Genomic DNA, 19,090 nt, shown 5'->3' with positions numbered 1-19,090 from the left:
CGGTTCTGGAGGATGGATGCCTGGAGACAGTGGAGGCCTACGGCCCACAAGTAAGTGTGATGCACCCCACACATATCCGCAAACCAGGACTGGGACACGATTTTCCTGTAGGATGCCGGAGTGTGCAGGAGCAGCAGCTCATCCAAGACTACCCCACTTAGAGACCTTACACTTGTGTGACGTGGCTAATGTGTCCACTATGCTTGTGTGAAGTGAATGATGTTTGTGTGATGTGTCTGATGTGTGCACTGTGCTTATGTGACATGTCTGATGTGTGTGCTGCACTTGTGTGATGTGTTTCATGTGTGCGGTCAGTTTGTGTGATATGTCTCATATGTGCTCTGTGCTTATGTGACATGTCCGTTGTGTGCCCTGTGCTTGTGTGATGTGCCTGATGTGTGCACTGTGCTTCTGCAACGTGTGTGATGTGTGCACTGTGCTTGTATGACTTGTCTGGTGTATGCTTTGTGCCTGTGTGACATGACTAATGTGTGCACTGTGTTTTTCATGTGTCTTATGTGTTCGCTGTGTTTGCTTGACATATCTAATATATACGCTGTGCTTGCTTGGCGTGTCTGTGGTGTGCACTGTGCATGCGTGACAATTCTGATATGTGCATATGTGATGCGTCTGATGTGAGGGCTGTGCTTGCTTGATGTCTGATGTGTGTGTTATGCTTGTGTGATCTGTCTAAAATGTGTGCTGTGCTTGTGAGACGTGTCTGATGCATTCTATGTAAGACCTATGCTTGTCTATTGTGTGTGATGTACAGTATGTGCTGTGCTTGCATGTTCTTGTGTGACATGTCTGGTAGATGCTTGTGTGACATGTCTGATATGTTTGATGTGCTTGTGTCATGTGTCTGATGTGTGCGCTGCACATATGTGAAATGTGAAGTGTACTTATGTTACCTGTGCAAGGTGGTAGTGTGAAGTTTGCTTTGTACTTACCGTATTTTTCGGACTATAAGACACACTTTTTTCCTCCAAAATTTTGGAGGAAAGTGGGGGGGGTGTCTTATAGTCCGGACAATACATTCCGGCTGTGGATGGGTGGGATTGGAGGGAGTGGCAGCAGCGGAGGAGCGGAGCCGGCTGCTGCAGCGATCACATGTAGATAAAGATAATGAATATTCACTCCTCTCCACTCCCATGAGAGTGGAGACGAGTGAATATTCATTCTCCTTAATAGCGCACACTGTCAGTCGCAGATGCGGCTTCCTGCAGCGGCTCAGCGATCCTGTGTGCCCGCTATTAGAGAGTATAAATATTCACTACTCCCCACTCCCTTGGGCATGGAGAGGAATGAATATTCATTCTCTTTAGTAACGGGCACATGTGATTGCCGAGCAGCAGCAGGAAGCCGTGACTTCGACTGACAGTGTGCGCTATTAAAGAAAATGAATGTTCACTCCTCTCCACACCCATAGTCCCTGCGTGGAGAGGAGTGAATATCCCGGCAGCTGATATCAGAGTATGAGGGCGCATGGAAGTGACATCATGCGCTGCTCGCATGATGAGATCAGCTGCTGGCAGAACAGGATGCAGCACTGGAGCAGAGTGAAGGAAGGTGAGTAGAAGTGTTTATTTCTTTTCATGTGCATAGTGATGGGGGGGCCATGCATACCAGGATTGGTGATGAGGGGGCAATACTTACCAGGATGGGGATGAGGGGGCCATGCATACCAGGATTGGTGATGAGGGGGCCATGCATACCAGGATTGTGGATGATGGGGCAATGCATACGAGGAGAGGGATGGGGAGCCAGGTATACCAGGATGGGGGCCATTCTTACTAGGATGGGGATGAGGTGCCACGGATACCAGGATGGGGTTGGGGGTTATGCATATCAGGATGGGGAAGATGAGGGGTGCCATGCATACCAGGATGGGGATGGGGGGCCATGTATACCAGGATGGGGATGGGGGGCTATGCATACCAGGATGGGGATTGGGGGGTCATTCTTACCAGAATGAGGATGGGGGCCATGGATACCAGGTTGGGGATGAGGGACCATGCATACCAAGATGGGAATGGGGGCCATGCATACCAGGATGGAGATGGGGGGCTATGCATACCAGGAAGGGGGCCATGCATACCAGGATGGCGATGAGGGGTGCCATGCATAACAGGATGGGGATGGGGGGCCATGCATATCAGGATGGGGATGGGAGGCCATGCATACCAGGATTAGGATGGGGGCCATATATACCAGGATGGGGACACATATATACCAGGATGGTGGATATTAATACAGAATTGGGGGACATTACCCCTATAACAGTGTCAGCAGCAAACCTCCCCCCCCCCCATAACAGTGCATCATGACCACATTTTTTGCTTACCTTTTTTTTCCTATTTTCCTCCTCTAAAACTTAGGTGTGTCTTATGGTCCGGTGCGTCTTATAGTCTGAAAAATACAGTATATGACGTGCATAGTAATTTTCTGATGTGTGTCCAATTTTTTTTTTGTATGAAATGTGTTACTTACATAGAATTTCCCTTTTACATTTTTTATGCTCATAGTGCTAAGGAAAAATAATACAATCAGAGTTTCTCAACTTCCCCAGGTCGACAGACGCCTCACCCATACTGCTCTGGACTTTGTTAATTAATGCAATGGTGACATCACGACTACATGGTCGCTGCAGCCAGTCACTGTGCTTAGTAGTCATGTCAAGATAGATGGCACAAGCTGCTGATCTCAGTGTCCACCCTTGGTATGCATGCTCATATCATGACTGAGCCACATGTGCATAGTTCTACTGGCGTTCAGTCTGAGCCGCCAAAAAAACTGATTCGAACATGTCCTCAGTGGAGCTGTCAACTTTAATTATCAAACAGAGTCCAAAACTTTCAACTTTGAATTCTGATTTTTCAGCTGCATCTATGAAGTCATAGAAATCCGAAAGAAACCATTATTGTCTCCAACCTCAAAGAGATGGTTGAATGAACGCTTATACAGAGTCCAAACTTGAATGATTTGGACTATGATAATTGAAGTCTATGGCTCCATTCAGAGTATGTTCGAAACCCCTTTATTCGGGAGTTTGAACAGAACTCTCAATGGAGTCAAGGATCTGTTGCTGAAACATCACGTGAACATGCACATAGTGTATCTGTGTAGTAAGTTTAGTTCCACTACTATGCCTCTGATAATGTATACAGTATGGTATCTGGTACAGTATGCATGCCGCATCTTTTCTACTATTATTCCCTTCCCGACATGGCCATTTTCCATTTTTGCGTTTTAATTTTTTCATCCCCTTCTTCCAAAAGCCATAATTTTTTTCATTTTTAGTCCACATACACGTTTTAGGGCTTGTTTTTTGCAGGGCGAGTTGTACTTTTGAATGACAGAATTCATTTTACCACATAGAGTAATGGAAAAAAATTCCAAGTGAGGTGAAATTACGAATTTGAAATTCGAATTGGGAAATGTTTTTCATTGGGTACATTAAAAATGACGTGGCAATATGATTCTCCTCATCAGTACGATTATGGCGATACCAAACTTCTCCAGTTTTTTTATTATTTAAGTGGTGGAAAAAAATAAAATTAAATTAAAAATTTAATTCAATTAAAAATGAGTCCCAAAAATGTTTTGATTGTTTCGCCATTTTCTGAGACCCATAATGTTTTTATTTTTTCGGATACATTATGACGTGCTGACCGCTTCTTATATTTTTTTTGCAGTGCTGCAATGACAAAAAAAACACAACTTCTTAACTTTTAATTTTTTTCTATTTACAGTGGTTACCAATTGGGTTAATTATTTTTATATTTTGATAGATTGGACTTTTATGGACACGGTGATAACAAATTTGTGTATTTTTTAATTTTTTTTTAATATCTTTATTTTTAATAGGGGGAAAAGGAGGTGATTCGAACTTGCATTACTTTTTTTTTACTTTTTAGTGCATTTATTAGTCCCTCTGAATAACCCTTGGCTGTCATAGCAACCCAATGACGCCACGCAATTGTGTCACGGGAGCACCAATGGACACAAAGAGTGACGCGCCCCTATGTCGGCAAACTATTAATGCTGCTGCCAGAGATTGTTAGTGACATTTAACAGGTTAACAGTCACGAGCCGAGCTCCACCTGCAGTTGTTATAGGCAGGTCTTTTAGACTAACTATATAGTTTTAAATGGGACTTCACCCCTTAAAAATCATGTTAGCATTGTACCTGTTACTGGTACAGCGTAAGTGAAAATACAGTGGGTACGGAAAGTATTCAGACCCCTTTAATTTTTCACTCTTTGTTTCATTGCAGCCATTTGGTAAATTCTAAAAAGTTCATTTTTTTTCTCATTAAAGTACACTCTGCACCCCATCTTGACTGAAAAAAAAAGAAATGTAGAAATTTTTGCAAATTTATTAAAAAAGAAAAACTGAAATATCACATGGTCATAAGTATTCAGACCCTTTGTTCAGACACTCATATTTAAGTCACATGCTGTCCATTTCCTTGTGATCCTCCTTGAGATGGTTCTACTCCTTCATTGGAGTCCAGCTGTGTTTCATTAAACTGATAGCACTTGATTTGAGAAAAAAATGAACTTTTTAGAACTTACCTAATGGCTGCAATGAAACAAAGAGTGAAAAATGTAAAGGGGTCTGAATACTTTCCGTACCCACTGTAACTTTTAATCCATATGTAAATAAGGGGGCTTCGGTGCATTCATGACATGGCCATGAGCTGGGTGCACTATTTTTCCCCCTGAATTTGTCTCTTTTGGACTGCCCTACCTTGTGAACGCTGTCCCAAGTGTGCGCAAATGTGCATTGATACTGGCTGTGCAGACACAAATGCCTGGGCACGGTCTTCCACCTGGCTTTCTGCAGGCTCTCTACACTTTATAGCATATGAGCTGCATAAGCAGTAAGAACCCAGGAAAGAAAACGCACCCAACCACTGTATGCAATCACGGCCTGCACAGTCTGTATCAATACGCATGTGCACACACACAGGGAAATGTTCGCTTTAGGAGCGAGTGCTATCCATCACTCGCAAGCTAGGGTAGTCCCAAAGATGCAAAATGGTGCACCCAGTTTATGGCCATGCCATGGGTACATTAAAGACCCCTATTTGCATGTGAATTAAAAGTTATTTTCACAAGCACTGTTCCACTAACAGGTACAGTACAAGTGTCATTTGTATAGGGGTGAAGACCCCTATGTCATTGTATAGTTAATCTAAAAGGCATTTTGGGGATGACAGACTCCCTTTGATGCTTCTGTGTAGTAAGCTTAGTTTTGTCACCATATCAATGAAGACTTGTATCTGGTACAATATGTATGCTGTATGGTTCTGTTACTGTATCTGTGTAGTGAGCTTGGTTCTGTTACTGAATTTCTGAAGAAGACTGATATCTGGTACAGTATGGTTATGAGAAAAGGAAGTTCTAGCACTCTTAACCGATAAAAAAATCTGAATCCTTTATTTCATAAGATTAAAATCTAATATGATAAAAGAAACATCCAAGAAAAAGAGTAGAAAAAAATAGTCTTATGAGTCTACACATTACGAAACAATATTATTAAATTGTTCTTAGTCATGGCTAAAGAGATTTCACTAATCCCAAGATTCACATTGTAATCTAATAGTCTGCACACTTTGCTTGTAACTAACTCCCAATTAGAATATATGACTTTATGAGGGGTTTTTTTACACTTAATCTTTTTTGCGTCACCTATAGACCACACATATGCTCATATGTACTATAAGCAAAAACTATAGTAATATGGTTTGAAACATCTTTAAATAATAGGCATGACGGAATTGGGAAAAGGGGTTATACAGATGCACCACTTCGACACTTGTCTATCTTAGTAAAAAAGGGGACTTCACAAAAGAAAAAAATAGCACAACATTAAACAATGAATCAAGTGCAGTTGTCAGCGACAAGAACCATTGTACTGGTCTAAATTCAATACAAAGAAGTCTCAGAACTCCTTTAGATTCTAATCTAAATTGTTGCTTATTGACCTTTCCTTAGCCGAAACGTTTCAGTCCTATTACAGGACCTTTGATAGAATTGACACGTTGCTTTCTTGATTTGGATGAATACACCACATTGTGGACTGTACTCTGGTTTGGTGGTTTAATTTCCTTCCATTAAGAAGTAAAGCAAAGGCAGTGCTATGGAAAGTGGTCAGCTTTTTCAAATGAAAATATTTAGTCCCATCCAAACCATTGAACTTCTGAAAAAATTAACCTTTTGCCAAACAAAACATATCACATGTGGGAAACGTAAGCGGTATAAAGGGTGACAGTCAATATGGCAGGGGCACAGTTGACAAAACTCTGCTCATTGGCAGTGTAGAAATACTGTTATAAGTAAATATGCCTAGGGGCAAATATGGATCAACTATGGCTAATGTGATAGCCTGGTAAAATCTGAAGATCGTACAGCCAGGTTTCCTAGTTCCTAGTTCACAATTGCCTTAGTTCTGAACTGGTTTGGGAACTCAAAAGTATATCTGGTATCACATCACTTAGCCAAGTAGGAGTAGAAATCGGCAAGGATGTTCCAAGTCAATTCCAACTGTGATAATATCTGCAGGAAGCAATTAAAAAAGTCCGTCCTGACAATCCTATGAATGGGACACTTCCATTAGTACCAATTTTGGATCATGTTGACGAAAGAAACGTACACTACAGCTAAATTGTATAGCAAGGCCATTTGTTGTATGCCTTACATCTCCCCGTGAGAAATTGTCAGTATAGCTATTAATCAGTGGAAGACTAAATAAATGATTTCAGTCTTCATGTCCCAACTGGTTAAGTAATAGATACATGGAGATGCCATCTAGTTAGAAATAAAGGGAAGAAATATACTGCATTTATTTCTTTGAACATAGCTTTCTTAGAATTGTTTTAGAATGGTCTTGTAGAATTACAAGATATTATGACCTTGTTGTGTTTTTTTCCATTTAGATCCATTGCCAGCTCCAAAACTAACATTGGAAGGCCCCATAGAAAAATTAGAGGCTGGGTTTGAGGTTACATTAAACTGTTCAGCACCGGATAATGATCTGCTCAGAACCTTTTACTATTTCAACACCGCGGAAAAATATGATGTGACCAACGTAACGGCTTTCTCTGCCTCTCTTAAGTTGGAACTGGGACCTATCAATCAACTTTCCTACAACTGTGAATATGAAGAGGAACTGAGAGGTAGAAAAGTTAGGTCTGGAAGGAGTGAAATACTTTCTGTACAGCTCTCAGGTGTGTTTACTACCAGTTGTTCTTTCCTGGTTATAGTGATGAGTTGACTACTTCTAGGGCAGTGGGAAACAATCATTACAGTTCTAATAGTTCCACTCATATTGCCTGTTACTTATGGTCTTTTCATATGGTAATAGTATTTTCCCCTTCTTTCTGTATGTGTAATAAATAATTACAATGTTAGAGCTGCAGTATAAGAAAGCATCTTAATTTGGTAGTGAAGGGCCCCTGTAAAATAGATGCCGAACCCATGTACTCAACGGCCACTGAAAGTGCCCAAATAAATAAAAGGTATATTGTAGTTGTGACCTAATTTAACTTGAAAAATGAAACTTCCATTGAATAAAATGCTGTCGATTCATCAAGCTGCCCATGGCAGTGTTAATGAAGGGCTCGCTGGAGTACGATGCACCTAATTCATTAACAGGCACATGGCACTAAATGAACAGGCGCTTCTCTTAACTGGTATGTGCTGCTGCCAAAAATGTACTCCACTACAGTAAGTTGTGCCACTAAAGTGATATAACCTTTCATGAATTTGATGGCTGGGACTACTGTACTTCATAGAGTTGAGTGAAACTAAATTATGGGTCTTATGTCTAAAACTAATGTAACAATGCTTTTCATCTACCTTAGTTTTTACATGATATATTACCTGTATTGTGTATTTTAGAAGCCTCTCCAATGTCTCCTCCAGTGATTGCTGGAATTATCGGAGTCATATCTCTTCTTCTTTGCTTTATTCTGGCACTCTGGTTCTATAAGAAAAGTAAAAAATGTGAGTATATTAAGCATACCAAAGATATTCTGTCTTTGTCACAAAAGTAAAAAATATATTTATTTGAGGGAATGAGTTTGTCCATTTAGAAGGTTATACCACCATCTTGATCAGTTATGGCAAATCCACATTATAAGAACGGCCCTGGTGTACACTGCCTGGTATAGAGAGATGGTCATTCATGAGTGACTCCATTGACTTGTTTGATCATTTTGAAAATTTTGGGGAATTCCAATACTAGGCATTGAAGAGAGCCAAACATGATAGCCGTGCCTTATGGGGCACCATTCTCATAATGATGTAGGATCCAGCATTGGTACCCTAATCTATCGAACAAATGACATATCATGTGGTTGGTTATACCATAAATGTCCAAGGTAGGACAACCCTTTTCACAGAGTAGACCCAATCCCTACTTCTTTATGGAGCCTTTTAACATCTTCATGGAGCTAGAAGATGTTGTCTACCTTTATATTAAAAACATGTAACTCAGGTGTATATGGCATACATAGCAAAAGTTTTGTGAAAGAATATGTGGAAGAATATGTAAGAATACGTTCAATGTTTCTTGAGGTTCAAGAGAAATCAATTTCAGAAATTCATGTGATTTTCTAATGCAATTTTAGGTTCTCGGGTGCAATCAGTAAAAAACACCCCATATTCTTCTCTACAGTGAAAAGTAAATTCTGAATGGGTTTTATCTGTAATATGGAACATAACTAATTTTCCCTGCCAAAATCTGAGTGAAAAAAACTCCATTTGAACATATATTAATAGTAGATTAAGGCCACGTTCACACGGTCAGTATTTGGTCAGTATTTCACATCAGTATTTGTAAGCCAAAACCAGGAGTGGAACAATCAGAGGAAACGTATAATAGAAACACATCACCACTTCTGTATTTATCACCCACTCCTGGTTTGGGCTTAGAAATACTGATGTAAAATACTGACCAAATACTGATAGTGTGACCATAGCCTTATATAGAAGACACAAGATTCGTAGAACATGTGAGAGCAGTAAACATGTCTACAAGACCTATACGCTATTTTGTAAAAATGACATATTTATGTGCTGTAAAAGTAATTATAATAATGTTCTTTTATTTTATTGTAGATAGCCGACATAACCGCTTTCGTTTCAGGTAAGAGAGTCATTATTAACAAAGGTTCAGCTTAGGAGCCTGGGCATTGGTGATGGATCTCTGTAGTCCTTAATTGTAATACTGCTATACAGTAGATGTATGAACCTTTCAGTAAATCTAAAGCCTCATTCAGACATGTTTGTTCATGTACGCAAAAAAAAAAAGTCTGAGGTCCATCAATGTTTGGTCCTTGTCAGTTTTGATCATAAGTGTGTGGATTTTCATGTATGGAAAAATAAATAGGTTGTAAAGTTTACTTCAATCCATGGCAATTTTAATCACGGACAGCACACGGACTGTATCCTGATGCCATCTGTGGCAGCCTGCTACGCACAGGTGCCACAGAACCCAGTAGGGTGCATGGATGGACTTCTCCACAAGAGGCCCTCACACATTCACACACCTCCACCCTACCACTTCAGACCACCAGAGGGAGCCCGTTAGGGATATATATATGGAGAATGGAGCTATGCAGTTCAGTGGTTCAGACAGTCAGTCAGAGTTTAGTGTTGAGTCTGAGAGTGTGCTGGCACTTAGACCAGTGAAGAGGCTGCTGTGCTTAGGCGAGCCAAGGCCTACAGCATGAGTTGAAGCTTAGTGAGGGCCCTGAGTGTGGCCGAAGGTGAAAGGGAAAAGGAAGCAACGAGGGGGCAGAGGAGCGTACCAAGCTCACCCCGAACTAGACACCAGGACCGCGCCTACGGGGCCCCTTTATACCCAGTAGGGACCACTGGATACCTGGAGGACTACAAGTCCCAGGTCGACCAACGCTGACTACCGTACCAGGGCTAGGAGTCACGGAGGCCCCAGCGTCCAGGGAGAGTGATCTCCAAGAGAAGGCCCTACCACCAGGTCAGCAGGTGCAAGAGAGAGAGAGAGACAGTAATAAAGCCAGGCCTAGCTCCAGACAGGTCAGAAGCTTAGCAAGTGAAAGCAACGGATCAGGAGGCCCTATACCCGCTCACTGGGGAGAGTCCAGAAGTGCACCCTGCGTACCGAGTACCCTGGACCATACCGAAGCGAACCCCTGTGTGAGTGTCTTTCATTTCTCCCTGAACTGTTCTGGCCGTCTCTCACCCGTACCACCATCCATTTCTCCACACTGCCCTGAGGCCCACTCCACCTGTGGGGAGCCGTTCCATCACAAGCTGCCCTACCATCTGCCTCAGAGGACTGCTCCACAGCGGCGGCTCCCTTTAGCCGCATTCCACAGGTGGCGTCACGAACACCTTACAAATCCCCTATAAATAATTCCCCTTTTTCGGTGACCGCCCTGGGCCACGGACCGGGCCAGCCACCGTGATATCCCCCACAGGCATCCAGAGGCCCAGCTGCCAAGTACCCCACAGCCCTGGGGGCGCGTCACATCCATGTACTGTCTATGATTTTCACAGACCCACAGACTTGTATGGTTACTTTTCACCCATGACGCTGATAAAAAACGGACATGTCTCTGTGATTTTTGCACGAGCGCATCGTCTGCAAAGACGGACATGTCAACAGCCCCATAGATTATAATGGGTATGAGTTGTATTCATGAAAATCTTGGATAGAACACGTACTGAAAAAAGGACGTCTGAATGACGTCTGAAAGATGTGCTCGTATTTCCTTTGCCTCAAACCAGTATTTTCAACCGGCATTCCCCAGAACTTTGGCGCTCCATGGAGCCTTGTCAGGTATTCCTCAGGCAGCAATGAAATAGGAATATCAGTTGGGATTCCTTAAGAATTTAAGGGGTATTCCCATCTGCAAGATCTTATCCCAATATGTAGCAGGTGAAATAATAACAATATTAGCAAATACCTCTAATCAGAAATGTAGTATAGTTCTTCTGATTCGCTATGTCCTTTACCCCATGTGCAGGGCATTACAGGAGCTTAGGTATCTATGGTTATGAAAAGTAACAGCTAACTAAAAACTTGTCACTATACAAGTGGTCGTAACCATGGATATGTGACGCTCACAGCCCTACCCTGGGAGATGGGGACACTCGGAGCCGGGTCAGATGTATGGTGGGTTGTAGCCGTGGCCTGGACCCGTTCAGTGCCCAGGGCCGTCACATTAAAAAAAAGGATGTAATGGGCTGACAGGGTTAGTGTTCATCGAGTGGTGAAATTGACTACGCCACCTGTGGTGTCTGGTGATGGCCACCAGCGCTGCGGTAGTCCTCTGAGGTGGGATGTAGTGGCAGCAGGAGATGGTGCTACTCCCCACAGCCGGAGCAGGGCCTCAGGGCAGAGAGGCGGATGGAGGGAGTTGTAGTGGAGGAGTTCTGGTGCTGTGCGGTGCGGTGCAGAAATAAAGAGACCGGAGGCCATAGGGGTAGACTTCCAGGGTTTTTACTCACTGTAGAGCATGCAGCTGCAAGGCTTCTCCCTGCTCCTCGCGGAGCTCTGCGGCCACCAGGACCGGGGGTCCGACAACCTCTGAGTAATTCAGGTGCTTTAGCCAGGACCCCGCACCAAAGTGTTCCTAGACTTCAAATTAAGTCCTCTCCTATTTGCGTGTGTAGAAAGACCGGGTCTCCCTCTGGACTATGCACAGAACAAGGGTACGGGTGGTGACTCCGCTCCGTTACCCGGTGGGATCCACTGAGCCTCCGGGCTTCTCCGACTGAGACATAGAGTAACAAAGTCAGATATCGGGGGCCGGTACCTATTTTGCAGCAGGAATCCCTCTGACTAGGCCAGAGTAGCGAGGACAGGTGGCGTATACCGCTCCGTCTGCATCCCCCTGGGATCCTTTTGTGGTGGAGCTAGACTCCTCTGCTCCAGGCCTTCTTGGGTAGGGACCTTGACCGGGTAGAGACAACCGTTAACTCTTGCCCGCTCCTCGACTCAAGGCCAGAGTACGAGGACCGTGTCCCCATCAACTGCAGGTTCACACAGAAAGCCACATTCAGTGATGAAGATCACAATCAAAAGACCATAAGCCCAAGATGGCTGTTTATTAAATATGAATTATTAAGTGTAACCTACATGTGCGTCCTCCACCCTCACCCACTACATGGTTCCCCCTATCTTTTGGTTCCCCCATCTCCACTTATCCTGGAAGGGGCAGCACTGTAGTGCCTATTAGCCCCCTCTGCAGGTGGGAGAAGTGTAGTGTTGGATGCAGAGATGTGGTCCTGACAGTTGCACCATCCTTACCTCAAAGGAGAGATACCACACCCCATTAAAGAGATGCAGTATCCCTGTGGCGATCGAACCCTCAGGGGCGCCACAGATACCTATGCTACTGCAATTCCCTGCACATGGGGTAAGCGACATAGCGAATCAGAAGAACTATACTACATTTCTAATTGGAGGTATTTGCTAATATTATTATTATTACACCTACTACATATTAGGATAGGATCTTGGAGATGGAAATACCCCTAACGATAGAATGGTCAGCCCCTTTAATAAACCAACAAGTTAGGAAAGCTTCAATCAGTGAAGTTGTCATTGATCTATTTGTTAAGGGAGTTGTTCCCTTTCAAAAAAAACTTTTGCCCTTAGATTCAGTTATGTGTAAAAAGAAAAAACAAAACTGAACTTTACTTACCCTAACCGGATCTAGTGATGCGTGTGACGCCTCTTACTCGAAAAAGCCCTTTAGTTTACCCTGGGAGATGGGGGACTCGGAGTCGGGTCCTATGATGTAGAGATGGGGTGCAGCCGTGGCCCGGACCCGACCCGTGCTCAGGGCCGTCACATTAAAAAGGATGGTGTGGGCTCATCCGGGTTGAGTGGCTGATTTACGACTACGCCACCTGTGGCACCTGGTGAAGGCCAGCGCCGCCGCAGTCCGCTGAGGCATGGTGTTATGGCGGCCAAAGTTCTTACTACTCCCCACAGGCGGAGCAGGGCCTCAGGGCAGAGGGACAGGAGGATGGGGGTAGTAGTAGAGGGAGACGGGCGCCGCATCTCGAGGTGTGGGGCAGAAATAACAGTCCGGAGGCCATAGGGGTGAACTTCCAAGGCTTTACTCACTTTAGAGATGGCAGAAGGAAGGCACTCCCTGCTCCCCGCGGAGTCCTGCGGTCACCAGGGACGGGGGTCCAACAACCTCCGAGTAAGTCCAGCATTCAATCGGGACCCTACACCAGAGTGTTCCTGAGCTACAGACCGAATCCTTTCCTGTCCGTGTGTGTGCAAATAGGCCGGATCTCCCTCTGAGCTCCTCTCAGTACTAGGGCACGGGTGGCAGCTCCGCTCCGTCCGATACCTGGTGGGATCCTCAGGGCCTACCGGGCTTTCCCGACCAGGACTTGGAGTAGCAAGGTCGGGAGTCGGGGGCCAGTACCCCTCTTGCAGCCGGACTCCCTCTGAATATCTCAGCATGGCGAGGACAGGTGGCGTACACCGCTCCGTCTGCATCCTGCCTGGGATCCATTTGCTGTGGAGCCACACTCTTGAGCTCCGGGCCTTCTTGGTCCTGGTCATTGGCCGGGTTGAGACATTCCCCGTCTGCAACCTGCCCCTCGTCCCAAGGCCGGGGTACGAGGGCCGTGTCTCCCTCCCTTGCAGGTCCACACAGGATCCACGCTCAGGGTGGGAGATCACAGTTACACACAGTATTTGACAGCACAAAGACCGCTTGACAGACAAAAGACCAAAACCAAAGATGGCTTTTTATCAAATATGAAATTTAAAGTGTAACTAACTTGTAAGTCCTCCACCCTCACCCACTAACTGGTTCCCCTCCTTCTTGGTTCCCCAGTCTCCCTGTAACCAGGGGAGCAGCACCTAGTGCATACCAGCTCCCTCTGGTGGAGAAATGTGGTGTTGGATGCAAAGGAAGGGTCCCGACTATCACACTGTTCTTACCTCAGAGGAGGAACACTACACTCCATTAGAGAAGTGCAGCATCCCTGTGGCGGTCGAACCCTCAGGGGCACCACATGTGTCTCTGCTGCTGCTGTTGATCGGCAGCAGTGATGTCATGTTGACAGTGCTGCAAGCAATCACTGAGCTCAGGGCTTATCTAGCTTGAAAAAATATTTTGAAATAAGTTTAAAATAGCAAGATATACAACTTATTAATATCCTTCAATCAGCAAAAGTAGGACCACTAAAACAGCCTCATCCTCTTATTCCCAATCATTTGAAGAAGGAAATGAGTGTATATTTAGAAAAAAATACACAGAAAATATCTGAAAATTCATGTATAGACAACATATGTTTGACAGTCAGAAGCTCTCCATGAACTATCCCTTTAAAAATAGGAATGTTTTTTTCATTTGTGAGAGTTTGGCATTGCTCAAGTGCAAGCATAGGATTTTTAAAATAGTGTTTTGAAGTGCTAGCCCCCTGACACAGGCAGCAAACGTTCTCTTTTCTCTACCAGCGACTGTTTTTACATATGTTTTATGCTAGTAATAGTACGCTAGTGCTATCCTCGGGGCTCTAGGCGCAGCAGTTAATATTTTGGTCCCAATACAAAAACACTGGCATTTTGTCCTCCAATCTTGAGAAAACCTGGCTGTTACTGATTAATGATGTTTTTTCTGAAATGTTACTCATGAATATAAGCAAAGTGTTTTCATTTTCTGCAGTTGGTACTGGAAAGAAAATAATTTTCCGAAAAAGTCTTCTTCATGGTAAGCCCTGAAGTACACAGTATATTCTTTTTTTTTAGATTTAATTTAATTTATGCAAAATATTACTAATTCACATAACTCAAATATTTAAAAAAATACATGGGAAGTTGCATTGTATGAAAAGAAACATCTCACATATATGGTAAAAAGTCAGCTGTATAATTATTATCAAACCTAAAGGGGTTGTCTCATCAAGACACCCTATATATGCGCCCTAATTTTTATTTTTAGTTATTTTTATTTAACAATGGTGGCATACTGCTATTAGTTGCTATCATATGGTTTTGGGTGGTTGTGCGGCCATCATACTGTGAGTGGATATGGGGGCCTTCATACCATGTGTGGGGCTGTGTGGAGCATCATGCTGTTCAGGGCATCATAGTGTGTTGGGCTGCTGTAAAGGCCATTATACTGTTTTGAAGGGCTGTGGGGATGCTATTATACTATGTTAGGGGACTGTTGAACCAGCATACTGTGTGTAGGTGCTGTGGGTGATCATGAGGTGTTGGGGGCACTGTGGGGCTATAATGCTGTGTGGCACCAATGTAGGGATATTATCTTCGGTTAAGGGCACTGTGTGGAGGCCATACTGTGTGATGAGTACTGTGAAGATATTGTACTGTGTTGGGGGGACTGTGGAGGCATCATGCTGTGCGGGAGTGGGGATCTTATGGAGTCAAATTGTGTAAAGAAATTCACTGAGGTATCATACTGTGTTGGGGCATTTTTGTGGAATCATACTGAAAGGGAGCCATGAAATACGTGAGAAGAACACTAAAGGGCTTCAGTAGGGGCACAATTACCAATTACTGTGCTTGTGCTCCAATGCAAGTCCCTCTCCTTGTCTTTAAATGTTGGGAAGCATGCCCAACTGCGACTTTGTGTTATGACTCCACCTAGTTTGCTGAATATTTTTTTGCAGTGGGTGGAGGTAACCACTTAGGACTTTTGCTATGGGGTTCCATGATTTCTATGTATGCCCCTATTTAACAGGTCAAATACTCAGGACTTCTCCGTCTCTGAGTTCAAAGCCTCTAATTAAAGGGGTTGCTGTAAGGATTCCTCCACTCTGACTGGTGAGTGGCAGCTCAGCCATCCAATCTGGGGCAGGGGCGTGCTGAGATATCAGTGTTGTGAAGAACAGCTCAGCCGTCCAATCAGGGGCTGGGCGTGCTGGCTTTCCTACAGGTGTCTCTTGTTCTGAGTGATTCTTTGGCTATTAAGCTGGCTGTCTGACTCCGATTACTGCCAGTTTTCGCCGTAGCTAAGTGGTGCATTTTTACCTCTTTCTTCAGTGTTCTGTCTCTGATCTATTTCTGTCTGACCTTGGACCTTGCCTGACCATCCGTTTGCCTAGCCCCTTTGTCTTGATCCGCTACCTTCCTGGAATTCTAATCTCAGACTGTAATCTGACTACGCCTTTGCCTTACCCCTTTGTTTAAGACAAGCCCTCTTGGTATCTGACCACGGACCTCTTGACTACCGAGCCTCACGGCATGTCAATGAGTAGTGACTAGCATCAAAAGTTTCACTGTCTTTCCTTTTATTAATTTATAGGCTGAGACTGATAAAATTAACTGAGCTTGTACTCACTCTCCATGGGTCCAGCAATGGCTCTCCGCCATTACACCATTCTTTGTTGATTGGCCGCAATGGTAATATCACATTGACTGCACTGTAGTCAATAACTGGGCACAGGACCTTGTGCCACCTGCATAGGCAGAGCCACTTAGTTCAGTGATTGTCTACAGCAGTTGTGACCATTATAGACATGACATTACTGCTGCTTACCGAGCAGCAAAGTCAGTTGCTGTCCATCACTGTTCTTTACTAATTGGCCATCAATATGTCATTTTTCTTAGCAAAAGAAACACTACTTTACACTGTCTGTGGCCTATGTATCAGACAAGTTTTTTTCACTAATGTTGACGATGAGAGCAATGTTTCAATGATTTACAATAATAGGTATTTTCAATTTCTCAAAGGATGTTTACAGAAATGATAGTCACGTCCCAAAAAGTTTCATTAAATGGGATTGTCCACCACTCAGTCAGCTCCTCCTCAATCACTATGTTCCCCCTTATAAAATAATAATGGCTATACTCCCCTCTAGTGTCAGCATGGGCTTGCATAACTTTGTTATATCACAGGGCTCAAGTGACACAAACAATGTTACACGAGCCCCGGGAGGGCCATTGCTTACACCACTGGAATGATGCCGTATCAGAGGTGAATATAGCTGTTATTATTTTAAAAGGGGACAACATAGTAATTAAGAAGGGGTTGTCCAAGTAGTGCATAACCCCTTTAATATCTATAAGGCCATAAGCATACGTAACCTAAACTAGGCCCCAATGCAAAATCTGTAATAGGGTTCATCATCATCATGTGCAATTTCTAATACAGGTATCGGTGGGATTTCTACATGTTATACTTATACAATGTATAATGTTTTATTCCTATATTTTATATTCTAGCCCTTTAAGTCCAGTGAAAAAGCACAAAGAGACCAATCAAGTTATGGATATGAATGAAGAAGATCAATGCAAAATAGGTTTGTGGATATCTTTATGGTTCTAAAGTTCTAAATATAATATAATCTAGAATTCTTCATAAAAAAATATGTTACAATTATTTTTTTTTAATTTTCAAAATGTAAAAATACACTGCTCAAAAAAATAAAGGGAACACTTAAACAACAGAATATAACTCCAAGTAAATCAAATTTCTGTGAAATCAAACTGTCCACTTAGGAAGCAACACTGATTGACAATTAATTTCACATGCAGTTGTGCAAATGGAATAGACAATAGATGGAAATTATTGGCAATTATCAAGATACCCTCAATAAAGGAGTGGTTCTGCAGGAGGGGACCACAGACCACATCTCAGTACCAATGCTTTCTGGCTGATGTTTTGGTCACTTTTGAATGTTGGTTGTGCTTTCACACTCGTGGTAGCATGAGACGGACTCTACAACCCACAGAAGTTGTTCAGGTAGTGCAGCTCATTCAGGATGGCACATCAATGCAAGCTGTGGCAAGAAGATTTGCTGTGTCTGTCAGCGTAGTGTCCAGAGGCTGGAGGCACTACCAGGAGACAGGCCAGTACACCAGGAGATGTGGATGGGGCCGTAGGAGGGAAACAACCCAGTAGCTGGACCGCTACCTCTGCCTTTGTGCAAGGAGGAACAGGAGGAGCACTGGCAGAGCCCTGCAAAATGTCCTCCAGCAGGCCACAAATCTGCATGTGTCTGCACAAACGGTTAGAAACCGACTCCATGAGTGTGCTATGAGGGACCGACGTCCACAGATCGGGGTTGTGCTCACAGCCCAACACCGTGCAGGACGCTTGGCATTTGCCACAGAACACCAGGATTGACAAAGTCGCCACTGGTGCCCTGTGCTCTTCACAGATGAAAGCAGGTTCACACTGAGCACATGTGACAGAGTCTGGAGACGCCGTGGAGAGCGATCTGCCTGCAACATCCTTCAGCATGACCGGTTTGGCAGTAGGTCAGTAATGGTGTGGGGTGGCATTTCTTTGGAGGGCCGCACGTGTGCTCGCCAGAGGTAGTCTGACTGCCATTAGGTACTGAGATGAGATCCTCAGACCCCTTGTGAGACCATATGCTGGTGCGGTTGGCCCTGGGTTCCTCCTAATGCAGGACAGTGCCAGACCTCATATGGCTGGAGTGTGTCAGCAGTTCCTGCAAGATGAAGGCATTGAAGCTATGGACTGGCCCGCCCATTCCCCAGACCAGAATCCGATTGAGCACATCTGGGACATCATGTTTCGCTCCATCCACCAACGTCATGTTGCACCACAGACTGTCCAGGAGTTGGCGGATGCTTTAGTCCAGGTCTGGGAGGAGATCCCACTGGAGACCATCCGCAGCCTCATCAGGGGCATGCCCAGGCATTGTAGGGAGGTCATACAGGCACGTGGAGGCTACACACAATACTGAGCCTCATTTTGACTTGTTTTAAGGACATTACATCAAAGTTGGATCAGCCTGTAGTGTGTTTTTCCACTTTGATTTTGGGGGTGACTCCAAATCCAGGCCTCAATTGGTTAATAAATTTGATTTCCATTGATGATTTTTGTGTGATTTTGTTGTCAGCACATTCAACTTTGTACAGAACAAAGTATTCAATGAGAGTATTTCATTCATTCAGATCTAGGATGTGTTATTTGAGTGTTCCCTTTATGTTTTTGAGCAGTCTAATATGACAGGCACAATTTAGGATTTATAATTGTAATAATTTTTGATGTTGGTTTTGTTCATTACAGCCAGGGATGATAGGACCCGTAGATGATCGGGTTCAGTTGAACTGCAGTCCAAAGTTC

General features: G+C 43.9%; 1 protein-coding gene across 1 annotated transcript in view; it reads left to right on the top strand.

The window, feature by feature from the left end:
- Nucleotides 1-19,090, top strand: part of LOC141256027 (immunoglobulin superfamily member 1-like) — a 100,024-nt gene that overhangs the window by 69,240 nt on the left and 11,694 nt on the right. Inside the window, exons 11-15 of the mRNA XM_073671141.1 lie at nt 6,944-7,234; nt 7,908-8,012; nt 9,129-9,156; nt 14,696-14,740; nt 17,218-17,294. Of these exons, the coding sequence (XP_073527242.1) occupies nt 6,944-7,234; nt 7,908-8,012; nt 9,129-9,156; nt 14,696-14,740; nt 17,218-17,294 (546 nt within the window). The remainder of the gene's footprint in view (nt 1-6,943; nt 7,235-7,907; nt 8,013-9,128; nt 9,157-14,695; nt 14,741-17,217; nt 17,295-19,090) is intronic.

This window comes from Phyllobates terribilis, unplaced genomic scaffold (genome assembly GCF_046119375.1).
Source record: "Phyllobates terribilis strain yellow unplaced genomic scaffold, ASM4611937v1 Scaffold_1__5_contigs__length_1240528914, whole genome shotgun sequence".
In the NCBI taxonomy this organism is placed as follows: Eukaryota; Metazoa; Chordata; class Amphibia; order Anura; family Dendrobatidae; genus Phyllobates; species Phyllobates terribilis.
The sequence above is the reverse complement of the archived record's forward strand: the minus strand, read 5'-3'. Positions and strand labels throughout refer to the sequence as shown.